The sequence below is a fragment of the Ostrinia furnacalis genome, unplaced genomic scaffold (genome assembly GCF_004193835.3).
Source record: "Ostrinia furnacalis isolate ACB-3 unplaced genomic scaffold, ASM419383v2 OfSCF3323, whole genome shotgun sequence".
Classification (NCBI taxonomy): Eukaryota; Metazoa; Arthropoda; class Insecta; order Lepidoptera; family Crambidae; genus Ostrinia; species Ostrinia furnacalis.
This window is the reverse complement of record NW_021133562.1, coordinates 178028-193846: the sequence shown is the minus strand read 5'-3', so window position 1 is coordinate 193846 and position 15819 is coordinate 178028. Positions and strand designations below refer to the sequence as shown.

At 36.8% G+C, this 15819-nt stretch overlaps 2 protein-coding genes across 2 annotated transcripts; both read right to left on the bottom strand.

The window, feature by feature from the left end:
* Positions 1-190: 190 nt before the first annotated feature.
* LOC114357683 (uncharacterized) lies at positions 191-2200 on the bottom strand. Its single transcript, XM_028311420.1, has 2 exons — positions 2192-2200; positions 191-675 (listed from the first exon to the last, which is right to left on the bottom strand). The coding sequence occupies exons 1-2, from the start codon at positions 2198-2200 to the stop codon at positions 280-282; spliced, it is 405 nt and encodes a 134-aa protein (XP_028167221.1). The 3' UTR covers positions 191-279.
* Positions 2201-3525: 1325 nt separating this feature from the next.
* Positions 3526-8995, bottom strand: LOC114357682 (cuticle protein 38-like). The gene is made up of 2 exons (XM_028311419.1): positions 8454-8995; positions 3526-3979 (listed from the first exon to the last, which is right to left on the bottom strand). The coding sequence occupies exons 1-2, from the start codon at positions 8917-8919 to the stop codon at positions 3615-3617; spliced, it is 831 nt and encodes a 276-aa protein (XP_028167220.1). The 5' UTR covers positions 8920-8995; the 3' UTR covers positions 3526-3614.
* Positions 8996-15819: the final 6824 nt, after the last annotated feature.

Below are 15819 nucleotides of genomic sequence, written 5' to 3'. Positions count from 1 at the left end.
ACTCCAATCTGATATCACTTTATTTATGAGTCAATTTTCTAGGGAACATGACACAAAATACTCGTCTGTTATTTTGTAAATTCTTAACTTACTCGTATGTAACTATGTATTATACATAGATACTGCAATAATACTCTTAACTTAGTAATGTTTGGGGTGATAAGGCATCAATTGAAATTAAAGAAATGTGTAAATTTGTAAAATTGGTCTATATTTGTCTATTCATTTTAATAAAATAAACTATTAAAACGAAAACTACATCGTTCGTCGAATCGTTGTTCACCAAAGGGCGGAATGGAAGAGTCCAGAATGGGAAAGATGCGCAGCGGGGGCGGTCCAGACGGCGGAGTGCGCGAGGGGCGCCACGTGAGCGTAGGACACGGAGGGGACGGCGTGAGCGACGGCCACGGGGGCAGACACGACCTCGGACACCACGGCGGGTTTCGAGATCACGTCAACGCGAGACTGATGCGACACGGCGGAGGGAGCAATGTGAGCAACGTGGGCAACGGGAGCGTAGACGTGAGCAAGAGAACGCTTCTTCAGGAGATGGCCGTGAGAGAGACCCAAGCCAGCGTGAGCACCGTAGACGGAAGATACACCGTGACCGTAGGCGCCGGCACCGTACACGCTGTGGGCGNTTTTTCTATACTCGTATATCTCAACCTCCTTCCTCTACATAAGAGTTATTTCAAAACATTAGCATAAAACCTTCAAAGGAGACACTTACTCGTATTTTGTGTGTATTCCATAATAAGCAATTTGCCAAAAGTTCTCGTAAATAAAAACACTACTTAGAACAGTCACAGGCTAACAGGATAGACAGAGGTAACAAAACATTTTAGTTTGTGCCTTGAGCCTATTTTTATGCCAAACATGGGCTTAGCATTGATAAATAAAATTAAAAGTATTAACGAACATTTTCAGTGACATTGTTGCCAATTTTAAGACTGAATAATGAAAATATGACTTAATATGTAATTTCAAGTGAAGTAAGTTTTAACGATACCCGATAACCTTCTACAAATGAACTAAGAATGTTTTAAGTAAGTCCAGAGTTGTATACTTGTTTTACTTAATAACAATATTAATTGTATGTTTCTTTCTCCTATTTAAAATCGTTTTTAGTTAGCATAGAAAGTGTAACAAGGAGGCAAAAGCTTTAAGATGTTTCTATACTTTACGAGCTTTTATTTAACTTGAACTGTTCGGATGTACCTACAAGTTAGCGACCACTTAATGGAACCTACGTGTACATCCTATCTGATTAAGATAATTTTGCATACACCTTTGTTGTCATGTTTAGAAAAATAAAATATGTTGACGAATGACATCCACTGCTGGACAAAGGCCTTCCCCAAGGTTTTCCACAATGAAAGGTCCTGCACCGCCCGCATCTAGGCTCCTCCCGCGACCTTTACCAGATCGTCGGTCCACCTAGTAGGAGGCCTGCCCACGCTACGTCTTCCAGCCCGTGGTCGCCATTCGAGAACTTTTCTGCCCCAACGACCATCGTCTCTACGAGCTATGTGCCCCGGCCACTGCCACTTGATTTTAGCAATTCTGCGTGCTATCACTTTGGTTCTCCTTCGGATCTCCTCATTTCCGATTCGATCACGCAGGGAAACTCCGAGCATAGCCCGCTCCATCGCTCTTTGGGTGACCTTGAGACTTCTTATGAGGCCCATAGTAAGCGACCACGTTTCAGATGTATATGTTATATCACAGAATAATAATAAGTACTGTTATAGTCAAACTCATAATCAGTCAAAACGACTATTGACTACAAAAGATAAGACGCCCTTCGTTAATATCACTTTACGACTAGAAAAATTAGTCAAAAATGGTGTTGACCGATTATAAGTTTTACTGCAACATCTTATGCAAAAAGTATATTTACAAGTAGGTATGTATAAATATAACTTACGTGTCTCGGGTGGCATGCCAAGCTCTATGAACGAACCATCACAAACGCTTAGCGACTGAATTACGTAGTATGTCCTCATTATAAAGGAAAGAAAGTAAGAAAGAAAAAATATTTATTTGGTACTAAAAGGTTGTGGTAAAAATCGTTGATTGTTCAGTTGTCACCTTGTCACACTTTATCCCAATAATCTTATATTTTAAAATATCGTCAAAATTATGAGAAATCTTAAAATATCGTAAATACCGGATCAGTTTAATGACATACTTGTTCCATTGCTTTTGCAGTGGTTATAAATCAGCTAATTGAGCCAATGGTTTAAACTACCGACCTGTCTATAATTTCCGAAGCCATGACATTATGTTCCTGTGTTAAACTGCTGTATAATTAACAAGAATTATTATTAGTACCCCTGAAAATAATTAGAGTGTGACTGATACACGTAATTATTTGTGGTATAAAGACTCTCAAAAGACAAAACTTTTTTGCAAATTCCTCGTACAAGTCGACTTAATCTTAACGACTATTACTTATCTTCGAAATGAAAATAAAAACTTTCCTACAACTACACTCGGCATCAAATAAATCGCACCTTCCGCAACAAGCACTTTTCAAAAGTATGCATCCTCACTTCCCACCAACATTGGTACCATTTGAAAGCCTAGTTCTAAACTTAATTTCATTAAAAGAAAGGTTTTTATCCCAAAAATGTGTCTTTAGAAGGATCCAGAGTCACTTCTTCGAAAAATAGGTAGTTGTTACGCTTGAACCAACTTTATTAATCGCTATCCATCTGTTAAAGAGGACACGTGAGGTTATTATTTGGTTTTATAACCATAAAAATTGGTCTAATTGATCCCACAAGTGAGCCCAAAGTGAGGTCATTTTTCAAGTCACATTTATGGTATATGTTAATCATTTATTAAGAAACTAGCTTTCCGCCCGCGGCTTCGCCCGCGTGGAATTTTGTCTGTCACAGAAAAACTTTATCGCGCGCGTCCCTGTTTCAAAAACCGGGATAAAAACTATCCTATGTTCTTTCCCGGGACTCAAACTATCTCTATGCCAAATTTAATCAAAATCGGTTGCGAGGTTTAAGCGGGAAAGCGTAACAGACAGACAGACAGACAGACAGACAGACAGACAGACAGACAGAGTTACTTTCGCATTTATAATATTAGTTGGGATTAAATGTGTTTTTCTTTAAGGATATTTATTCAAATAACACCAATATTGTTGGAGCACCATGATTGTGTCAGAAAAAAAGTTCGCGTCGCGGAAGGTGCGATTTATTTGATGTTGAGTATATTAAAGTTTGCTATTATTTCTTTTATTACAAAAGTAATTGCCACTGCTACTGTCAAAATTACTCGTAGCAACTTTATTAATACTCTAACAACATCAGTAGCCACTCCAATCTGATATCACTTTATTTATCCGTCAATTTCTCTAGGGAACATGACACAAAATACTCGTCTGTTATTTTATAAATTCTTAACTTATGTAACTATGTATTATACATAGATACTTCAATAATTGATAATACTCTTACTTAGTAATGTTTGGGGTGATTAGGCATCAATTGAAATTAAAGAAATGTGTAAATTTGTAAAATTGGTCTATATTTGTCTATTCATTTTAATAAAATAAACTATTAAAACGAAAACTACATCGTTCGTCGAATCGTTGTTCACCAAAGGGCGGAATGGAAGAGTCCGGAATGGGAAAGATGCGCAGCGGGGGCGGTCCAGACGGCGGAGTGCGCGAGGGGCGCCACGTGAGCGTAGGACACGGAGGGGACGGCGTGAGCGACGGCCACGGGGGCAGACACGACCTCGGACACCACAGCGGGTTTCGAGATCACGTCAACGCGAGACTGATGCGACACGGCGGAGGGAGCAATGTGAGCAACGTGGGCAACGGGAGCGTAGACGTGAGCAAGAGAACGCTTCTTCAGGAGATGGCCGTGAGAGAGACCCAAGCCAGCGTGAGCACCGTAGATGGAAGATACACCGTGACCGTAGGCGCCGGCACCGTACACGCTGTGGGCACCATCTTGTAGGTGGACTTATTGGGTCTTGTGGGTTTATTCGCTTTAGCAACCCATAATAAAACCCTTAAGAAGAAATAAAACTTTAACCCCTTTATTAATAAAAGTTACACCCTAGTTGAACTCTGGCTTAAATTGTCATTTGGTATGGAAATGTCATTATAATCTTTTAATCAAGGTTTTTTTTAATCAAGGTTCTTCCTACGTGTAACTTTTTATTAATAAGGGGGTAACTTCTTTGAATAAAAATATTTATTTCACAATTGTCCCCATCAATAATTATAGAGTTAAGGAAGGATGCTGGAGCAGTAAACCCTTCCTGCCTCGCATAACCTAAGTACCATACGATGGACACGTATGATACTTCTTCTTCTTCTTCCTCGGTCCCTCACTGATGAGGATCGCGACCACAGATAGTCTTCCTCCACAGACTGCGGTCATAAGCTGTGTGGACCGCACGATGCAAACTCCCGTCCACCGTCTTCCTCACCGCGACCATCTCGTCGGTGCCCTGCCCCTAGCGCGTCCCCCTTCATACTGTATGATACTTAGGTTACACAAAGAGTATCTTTATCTTCGAACGCAACCAGATCTGAGGCTGGTGGCCATAGTAAATGTTGTTCGTCTTGGTAAGACCTTTCATATGACACTACAAACATAACTATTGGAGCTGGGTAGCATTCTGCAAAAAAGTATGTATATCTTCGTACACAACCAGATCTGAGGCTGGTGGTCATAGTAAAAGTTGTTCATCTCGGTAAGACCTTTCAAACGATACTAGACACATATCTATTGGAGCCGGGTACCATTTTGCCCATTGTCCTTTTCGCTATTCAATCACACACTCACGATTGCAACCGAAATTGAATTGATCTGCCCCCTAGACAAGTGGCAAAATCTGATATTCTATTCGGACGGATTCGATTTTCGAAAAGTGTGACTAGTCTAGTCTACTAATAGACCCACTGATCGCGTTCAAAGCACCTGTGCGGAGCTATACTCGTCACGACATGCAACGAGACAATGGGCCAACTATCCGGCCGCCGGATATCCGGCTATCCGGCCTAGCAGCTGGCCGGATATCCGGTATCCGGTATCCGGCCAAACAACTATCCGTTTCATCTCTAATAATCATATTATCTTTGAAAAAAAAAATGATCTGAAGAAAATAATTTTTAAAATATATTATTACCACGAACCGTAAAGTTCACCGGTATTATTTTTCTTTATAACATTATCACCATCTAAAAAAAATAATCGGTGTCTGCCATAACTACATTTTTATTTGATTATGGCTACTTATTTAGACTAAAACCTGTATAAGATTCCAAAAGTTTGTCCGGAGTTGGTACACTTCAGACATTTGCTAGAGAACAAAGTTGAAGTTCCTATAGTCATAAACTTTCGAGACGTCAACACAACAGTTATGAAGACGCGAGCGGAGCAACAAAAGTTTTANCGATAAGGCAACTTCCCCTTCCATTCGTCCAAGTCAACCGGCTCGAAACGACTTATCGACAGCATGCCCCGGAAGTAGTCAAAATCAATACTTAAATAACAATTTATATCTAAAATACTAAATTGTATACAATAAAATTTCTAAAATAATTACATTAAATAATAAACATGAAATATGTAATTGAATATAATACAAAATAAATTAATATCTGCAACAATGTCCAGGAAGTAATCAAGTAAAGTATTTAATTTTAATAATGGGTTTTTAAATTCTACCAAAATTATTACAATAACTATTTATAAGCAACTAATAATCGTATAAAATACAATATTAATTCTAAAATCATTACAGGTGAAAGTAAACAACCTCGTTGAGGGCAGCTTTTCCGCAGCGATTGATCTTATTTCTGATAAGTACGTTTGCCATAAATCCGCGAGCAAAAAACCCCATAGGAAAATTTAAGGAAAGAATTTTCAATTCTAATCCATGCTTAGCACCTATTCAATTATTATTTTGTAAATGTAACATGTTTATGGACATATTTTACACCAGGATATATTCCAATGAGTTGCTATTTCTGGAGGTACGAGTGAAACCAAAGTTCCGACAGATGACGTAGACATTCCTCCCTAATCAGTGGAATTCAACAACTATAGCAACTACTTTTAAAGTGACTTCAATTATGGACATTCAAACGCCGAGTCAAACTTGCAAGGCAAATATGGTGATGTAATGTAAATACGAGAATAATATTTGCAAATAGTATCTAGATAAAATAATGTGTGTAAGATTACTAAAAATGCTAACTGTTCGTATTATTTCTTAGATTTATTACTACTTAATATTAATATTAACTTTTAAAAGCATTGAAATATCAATAAAAATTAAAATAATGATTAAAGCAAACATTATTCTAAGTTATTAACATCTTGTATGTCCTTATCAAAGGTATATTCTTCATATACGTAAGCTCAAAACATTCTTTAAACAATCGAAATGATCGGGTTATACAATAAAACATCATTTGTATACATAAATAACTGCATAATATGTTTTACATTTTAATACAAAATCACGCAAAGTATAATTAAAAAGATTGCAATGAGATGAGCAAAAACAATACAGTGAAATTATTATCAATGACGTAATTATGTAACCCGGAAAATAATTCATTTCAAATTAACGTGCACACAATGTACGAGTAAGAATTTGGCAAGGTCAGATGCAAGCATTCCAATTCAATAGGACTTGTAATAAATAAATAAGTTATTGTTCCGATATTATGTAATACGTTATGTTATTACTTGTTTATCAGGTTCAACTACATTTTATGAATGGACTATAAAACTAGACCGCTTGAGTTGTGTAAAAACAAATGAACAAAACGAATACTTTGTGACTCAGTTGACATATCGATTTCGATGTAACACATGACAGCACCTCAAGCCAAACTTTGTGGCATCTTATACTCGTACATAGTTAGGTAAATGGGTTTATAAGCCGACACTGACCCATGTTAACATGTGCATAATTATAAATGGTATGGTGAAGTCAGAAATTTGATATCATCATTTTAATTTCTTTAATTATAAAATCAGATTTGTATCAAAATTAAAAAAAATATTACTCCTCTGTAACATGGGCTAGTGTCGGCTCATAAACTCATTTACCTAACAACCTCTATGTAGCTTTGATAGGTCTACTATTGAGTTACGATATATCTAATGTACTACAAGTACAACTAAAGTGCTACGTAAGTAGGTAAATATTAATTCAATGGGCTCTACTTGGCAACATAAACGTACTTTATTCAAAATCAAAATCAAAATCAAAAGTATTTATTCAGTTTAGACCACAAGTGGCACTTATGAACGTCAAAATTATTATAGAAAATAATAAAAAAGAAAGAAAAGTTAGCCCTTATGGGGCACTTTACATGTCTCCTTATCTTTGTACATACAACTGTACGAGTACTGTACGATTTCATTTTTCTAAATCTCATAACTCCGTTTTAGACACTTGCCGCGAATTTTCATGTAATTTCTTTTAATTGTAATAACTACTTACCTATTTATAAAAACTTCATAACAAAAGTTTCTTGCTGAAGATTCGTCTGCTCGTTTGCCTCCTGTCACATAAAAAAATGTGCTTTCTGTATTTGATCTAATGGAGTTACGAGCTTTGACACTTTTTAGCTGACGATAGAGATAATGTTCACGGATAAAATTTCAATTTTAAATACAAGTCAAATGATTCATTACAAACTACGAGTATTATGTACTAGCACCTTCTGATCATCTCTAGCCATCAGTTGACGTTTCTTCTAAAATGCTGTTGCCCGACAGGGTCCATAATTGTAATTTAAAATAATACCGCCTCTGTAATATTAAGGCTGGATTGGACCATTAGGCTGAGTTGCACCACCTAAATTTAACCGTAACTATAACGATAACCGGTGTTTTTTTATGGAATTTGACAGATTTTTAACGTTTGTTAAGAGACCTAGAGCTTCCTCGTTCTAATTAAAAAAAGCTTCTACTTAAAGTTTCGCTTGTGTAGCTTTTAGTCCGTCACTGACATCCTAAATACTTGAATGTGAATTCTCATATCTCTAAATGATATTAATCAGGTTTTACGTAGATATTATTCAGGTTTTTAGTAAAAATAATATACTTTCGTACTGTTTACTCAAGTTCAGTTACTATGTATTATTCCTACTCATAGCTTTGTCTACGTGATTTTAAAGATACCCTAAGGACATCAGATTGTCAGATTTTAAGCATTTTATACTGAAATAAAACTTACATCCAAATTATACTAACATTTAGCGCTGATTTCGCTTCTAAAACTTGCAATATTGTTCTTAATAAACATTAACATTTTACAACATGACTGCTATAAGCGCGTATTAATAAAATAAAACGTATTCATAATGTGTAAAAATTTTATTTATTTACATAATACATACATTTTCTTTAACGCTTACGGGATCCTTAATACTGTAATCTAGATTTACCAGCTGTACACAGCGGGGGTCAGAACCGAGCGGGCCTCGACCACGGGGGCCACTAGATGTTCGGAAACCACGGCCGGGGAGGACTGCACGTCGACGCGGGACTGGTGGGACACGGCAGAACCACCGGCGTACACGGTGCTGACGGGAGCGGCGGCGTAGGCCACCACAGGCTCGACGACGGGGGCGGATGCGACCACGGGGACAGAAGCGACTACGGCAGGGGATGAGCGGACGTCCACGCGGGATTGGTGGGACACGGCAGCGGGGGCGGCGTAGACAGCGCGCGCCTCTACCACGGGCTCGGCTACCACGTGAGTAGCGACTACTGGCTCAGCTACGTACTGAGTCACCACAGCTGGGGACGAGTGCACGTCCACCCGGGACTGATGGGACACGGCCGAGGGCACGTACAGCGAGGGGGCGGCCACCGCCGCGGCGATTACAGCGCACAACACCACCAGCGATCTCATATCGAACGAGGTCTGTGTTGGGATCCGAGTAAGGAAGATCACTTCGCACCGATCACGGTCGACTGATGCCTATTTCGGACTCGTCCTGCTATTTATACTAATGATAATATCTACGATTGATACCCGAGATCGTTTGGGCGTCTAGGAATACAAAGTGATCGTCCTTGTAAATGTCGCCGATATCAGTGGTAAAGGTCGCTCCTAAGTGTCTGCTACTGTTGGCTCTCGCGGTAGTAGGCAGCGGTAGCGAGCTGTTGACATTTGTGGACGGATAGTTGACATCGTGGGTGGCTACATGCAAAAAGCTCATTGTATGGTGATCTACAAACGTTTATTTCCAAGGGCACTCTATATCCGTTTCACATCCGCAATAAATCGCCTATACCAATCAGAAGTACCCACATACTTAAGAGATTAATAGTTTACAAGTAGTTATCATGTTTTTAATTAAAGAAATTTACATATCGAGTTATACGAGAAGTTTCTAAGAAAACTATTTTTATTCGCAGCAGATAATTGGGTTTCCTCAAAACCGGTTATTTAAGAACACCATAAAACCTTAATATGTTAAAGTAGAATCTGACGTGATTGATTGACTTTAGTACCTAGAGGTAGATGTTATCACACTAATATTATAAAGGCGAAATTGTCCAATAAACGCGCTGAAAGCTTGGGGGCAATGTCATGGCCAGTACATACACATTAACTTTATACAAATTCAGTGAATACTCAAATATACATTTATATTTTATCATGCAATGATAGAAAATCTAACTTCTAAGTGGTTTTCGGTGAAATTTGAACTGCTAATCTGATATTGAAACTTATAAGAACTTATTGTCAGCGCAGGCCACGACGTGTATGTGCCCAAAACTTTCAATATAATAAAACTTATAAATTATTCGTTAGTCTTACTTTGACTGCAGAAAGTTCAATACGAGTGAAACCGCAAGAAAAGCCTAGTGCAAAACAAAAAAGTGACAGAATAAAGTACTTTAGCCGTTTGACATTCACGATTTTAATTAAACTGAGGATTTATAACGACCACCACGTCATTAAATAAAATACATTTTGTTTTTTTACAAGTAATCAAATTATTTCCCAAACTAGGTAGGTACCTAACATTAGGTTTTTGTGAGGTTCGACATGTAGGAGGACCTTAAGTTATAGCTTGCTATCAACAGTTGAACATTGATAATATAATCTGTTTAACTATTTTTAATTCAATTATACAACAGTGTTACGTGACCGATAATTAGGGAAGTATAACATTAATCTTCTAATTAATTATTTAAGCTAGTTGCACCACCTTACTTTAACTTTAACAAACTTCAGAAATCTGTCAATTACCATATACAAAGCACCAGTTATTGAATTAATTTAAACGGGTTTTAACGCGATACGCGGATAGTTTAAAATTAATTCAATTATGCAATGCGAAAGTTTAAAATTAATCTCCGGTTATTGTTACGGTTAAAGTAAGTTGGTGCAACTCAGCCTTAAAAAGACGTCTAGCTAGTTAAGAGATTCCGCAACCATTCTCCTACGACCGATTCATCAATGGACTTTTCGTAGACGATTCATTTATTTCCATTTCCCTATTATAAGTAGTTAAGCTTAAAAGCTTCAATTTGATTCAAGCTTAACCACACGTTTCAGAATTCAGAGTTATAAAGACACAGATAAATATTTTATTAACATTTTTATGTATTAATTATAGCCTTTGTTTGAACGATTTAATTACAATCGTGGGAAGGCGTAACGACATACAGGCATATTAATGTTTGTTGTTTGTTTATTGTTGTTATAAAATATTTGTAAACATAAAAGAACGCCCTCTAGCTAACAAGTGTTCAATCATATAACCATGCCGTTGCCATAAAAGCAAGTGGGTTTAATAGCATACAAACCTGTGATAAATTAGTTCATATTAGCTAACACATTTTTATACACTAACTATTCGGATCATTACCATTATTAGAAATATGTGAAACATTTCTTTTTTCCTACCTGCTTACTACGAGCAATGGACTACGACACTACTACGCCATACGAACTCAAACAACGCCACCTGTCTAAATACTTGCAAAACGAAAAGGTTTAGTAGCGAGACGACTACGCGGTCTCGTGGTGGAAAGTTGAACCAAGAAAACTATTATGAAAGAAATACGCGTTTATCCGATAGATGGCACTGTATAAAGTGGACCATAACAGTGCTACGAAAATGAGACGCTACGAATTCATACATTCTATAGAGCTACAAGGCTACATCTTTTTAATTTTCAGTGTTTATTTAGATATTATAACTTTAATGATAGTAAAGCATTCATAACGAAAGGGAAATTATTTATTTGGTTTAAAATACTTAAAAAAGCAAATAAAAGTATATTTTTGAAGGGTTCAGAAATAAATATCTCTCTAACTATAAGTATTCAGAATCGCATAATTATATCATAATCATTAATGTGTAACCTATTTGATTACTTCTAGAACTCTCTCAAATATTTTTTGTCACAGTTATTACTGTTACTTTTTATTCCTGCTAGATAACATACATAACGGAAAAATTGAATACAATGAACGAACGTATCAGTCATATTACTCTACATAACACAACAATCAATCACCGTACTGTAAAAATATACATTATCCAGTTCCACCAACCATAATAATTGCAGTAAATAAGTATGAGAACATTGCTACTTAAGTAATAGCTGCTTTCTCCACGGAGGATGTGACGTCATGGCTCGGTGGTGGCAAAGTTTCCAATTTCCATTGTTTTTGCGTACTTTATTAGCGCATCGCTTACTTTCTGATACCTTTGTATTGTCATGTAAATTAGTGTAGGTTCTCGTTAGCAAGGCTCATCTCAGATTTTTCCCTGATGTGTTGAAAAATACAATATTGTAGTTTCGTTACAATAAAAAGTATAAAATTTATTAAATAATACTAAAAGCATGATTAAAGGAAGTTCTCACATGCATTTCCCATTTTTACAATCGAGTAGACGATCAGAAGAAAATATAAAACCTACGAGTATTTCAGTTAACATCATATGAATTCATTAGTTCCTTTCATTACTTTCAACTTCAATGCGGCAGTGACTTTGTAAATTATCTACAACAGTTAATCACTATTAAACTTACTAATTAACTAAATGTTAGAACTAATAAAGCACAATTACATGAATACTCCGCAAATAACTTATTATTAGAAACTTGTATCCAAAAAACCGTTGCATAGTTTTTAAGAATGCCTTGAAAAAACAATTAGTTTCCATTTCAGTTCTCACGAGCCTGGAAAAACCCGGCTCGGTTGCGGTAGGAGTCCTTGGCAGGAGCAGGGAAGCCCAGAGTTACGTGGCGCTGCAGTCGACCGAAAGTAGGCCATCGAATCGATTAGAACAGCAGTGGCGTAGAGTCGTTTTATAACGATCACACAATGTTTTTTTATTTGATTGTTATTGTTATAACAAGATTTACTTAATTATTATGTTTACTATCTTTGGCTAAAAAGTATCTGAGGATACATTTTATATAAACTATAGTCATTTTATGTTTTTATCATTTAAATAATTTTAACATATTTTACTCAATTCCGAGTAACTATAATGAATAGAAAAATAATTTGTTACATATGGAAACAAAAGTATAACTTTTTTTGTTTTAATTTTACAAACTAAGTAAATTGTGGTGCAGATTTTCCCACCATGACGTATTGCGATAAGTCAAGACTGTGCTTTACTGTAAAAATTGTACAAATCATTGGTAAAGCATAGTTTACTAGTTTACGGGACTATTCCCACCTCTCGTTCCCACCACTGCAACTCCTGTGTAGCCAGGATCTACAGCTTGACCGCCACAAAAACCCAACCAATGAAGGTCAAGTTTGTCCCGGGGGAAAGTTAAACTGTCATTGGACCCGCAACGAAATTAATCAGAACATAGGAGGAGTTCGAAATTAAGGTTCGACTTCCCTCCATTGCAAAGCGGATGACAGGTGACAAACAAAGGTTTAAAACCTTTAAGAAAAAGATTATGCACCACGGACAATAAATTAAATTAAGGGGGCCTATCTTATGAGCAATTAGCAACTACCTGCCAATAATATTTTTCACAAAATCGCTTAAAAGCACGGAAATGTTTCCTTGTCGCGACAAGATCGGTGTAATAAATTGCGGAAACAGATGTATGTTGTATTGAATTAAGCATTATATCACGTTCATGTTTCATAGTTTACTAGTTTAAAAACTCGTCTTCTCTTATACTCAGATACTCGTAGCTATAATCCCCTTTTGATAAATTGTCTATTCCGCAACTGTTTATAATCGGCCTAAGTTGTCTAGAAGAGATCACACAAGCAATAAGAATGGCGCATAAATGGCATTCTAATCCATAAGTTCCTTCTATTTGTCAATATTGTGTATTGTAAAAAAAAGTGCTACCAATGAAATGAACGAACAAACGACGACTCTACAGCGGCTATATTCCGCATCTCTCGCGTGGCCTCCGCGCACCGCAATAGGCGCAGTTCGGAAAACCCGTGTCTTGCAATAAATTCCCAGTAATTGGCCAAAATAATATACTAACAATATTCAGCAACCTTCTTGAGAAATGTTTAATAGTTTTGATTAGAAAAACAAGGAAAACGGGAATTCCAACTAGGGCGACAACAATCATAATCTTAGAAAATGTAGCTAAGTTAAGAAACTAAGCAATTAATTTTAAATTGAAACTTTTCCATGCTTCTTTTATAATATTTCCATCCTGAATTGACGAGCAAAGGCCGTCATTCACTTTCAAGACATAAAAATAGTCGAGTGTACCAAATATTTAAACAGAAGTCAATAACCTATTGCGCAATACCAATTACAAAGTAGTCTACTCCAGCAACAGTGGCAGCAAAAAATGTAAACAGCGACGTCTTCGAAGCTACCTCACATTACGTCATCGAGTCCAGTGATCTTGTACCTCCTTGTACGCACTAGCGAAACTACACGTGACGCAGAGCGCTGCGATACTGAATTAAGCTTTTATACAGATTGAAATAGAGCTTAAAGTCTATCAAACCGTAAAAATGCACTGGTGTAAACGTCGGCGATAGAAGTTCAAAGTAAGGAAGTCGTAGTTGCAGGCTGTTGACGAGAACTGGCCACTCGACTATGTACTTTATGAATCTAGATAAAAGGCACAGAACTGAATTACATAACTGAGTGTTTTGAACTATAGTGAACTTGGGTTCGTTGCACCGTAGATGGGTGCAATGTCTTTAATCCACGGATATCACTCTAAGATCTCTGTATCCACCATCAATAACTTTGTTCCTAAAATAGTACAATAAAATGTAGCATTTTTGTGAAGAAATGTTGGCGCCAGTACAGCTGGTGCCGCCAACTCGCTAAATTAAGTTTCTTACGAAATCTATGTTGATTTCGAACAAAAAGCAAAAAAATTGCTAAATTCACTATTTTTATCTTTTATACAAAATTACAAATGAGTAAAGAAAAAAGATGGCCATGAAACTAATTATATTGTAATGTATGTAAAATATTTCGCTTGGCCAACAGTTGACGAAGTTCTTAGAGAGAAGTCAAAGGTACATGAATTAAAAATGCACCAAGACACACTGAATTCAAGGTTCCCCAGGATAATTTCAACGGTTTATCATTAATTTATCGATACATGCTTCATAGTTTTGGGAAGTTTACTTATCACAGCATCACGAGCTGCTGACCTTCTTAAAATAGTATTCAAATTGTTGAAACCTATTTATAAGAGTAATACGTGATGCCACCTGACTGGATGGGCTGATGATTTTAGTTGATGTCTGAGACATAATGTATGCGAAGACTGCATGATTTACTAAGAGCAGTGACTTTAGACTTATTTCATTAATTCTTTTAATCATTCTAGAATATCAAGATTTCCAAACTCAACACCCGGCCTACTTACTCGTATTTAGCTTCAACAACTATTTTAATACTTAGTCATAATGTAGTGCTTAATGGAGCATCAAAACAACAAATGTGAAGTAACACGGACCAGTAGCAATAGCACATTAGACTTTACACTTTTGTTGTAAAATAGCGTCTATTACAACCAACATAAGACGCTGGACTGTAAAGCTTGATGTGCTGCTTAGTACCACACGCGAGTCGCTCTGAATCGTGGTTCAGCGAACTGTTGCACAAGCTACGCCGGCGCAGGTCCGGCTCGCCGCGACTTGTGCAACGGACGCCGAAAACCTAAGTCCTGTTTTACGCAAAACTGTGATATCATGCTTATCATTGCACACGATGACTCATCGCTATTTCTAAACTCTTCTTCTACTTCTGTCTTTTTGGACCACGTGGGTGTAAACCTCTTTCAAATCAAGCCACCTTTTACGGATTAATTTCGATCCACTTTAATCCTGCTGTTCTGTTAGTCTTCGTGCAAACGCATTTGCGGTCCTCCTTATAGTCATTTAAAGAATATCATTAAAAAATACGATTACTTAGTAGACAGATCAATAGACTATACCTACGAGCTAAGTATCAATATTCTTGTATCAAACAATTACAACCTTCTGCTCAGTGGCACGAATCACTGAAAACTCTAATTTTAGTCAAAAGTAATAGAAACAAGCCCTAGGAACAAATTACTCCTTATTTATTTGGACCTCGCCAAACACAAGAGCCACCAAAAATCGATTATGTTGATTTAAAATTGCAACTGAATCGTCGAAATTGTTATTAATATAAACGGAACTACTCAATTTCAGTCGACTTCTCATTATAATATACTTAGAACATCATAATAATCATATACTTGGCGTAAATGTTGCGTAATTTTAGTAACACTACGACTACTTACATACATAAATATTAATTTAATTTTAAATGTAAATTTACATAGCTCT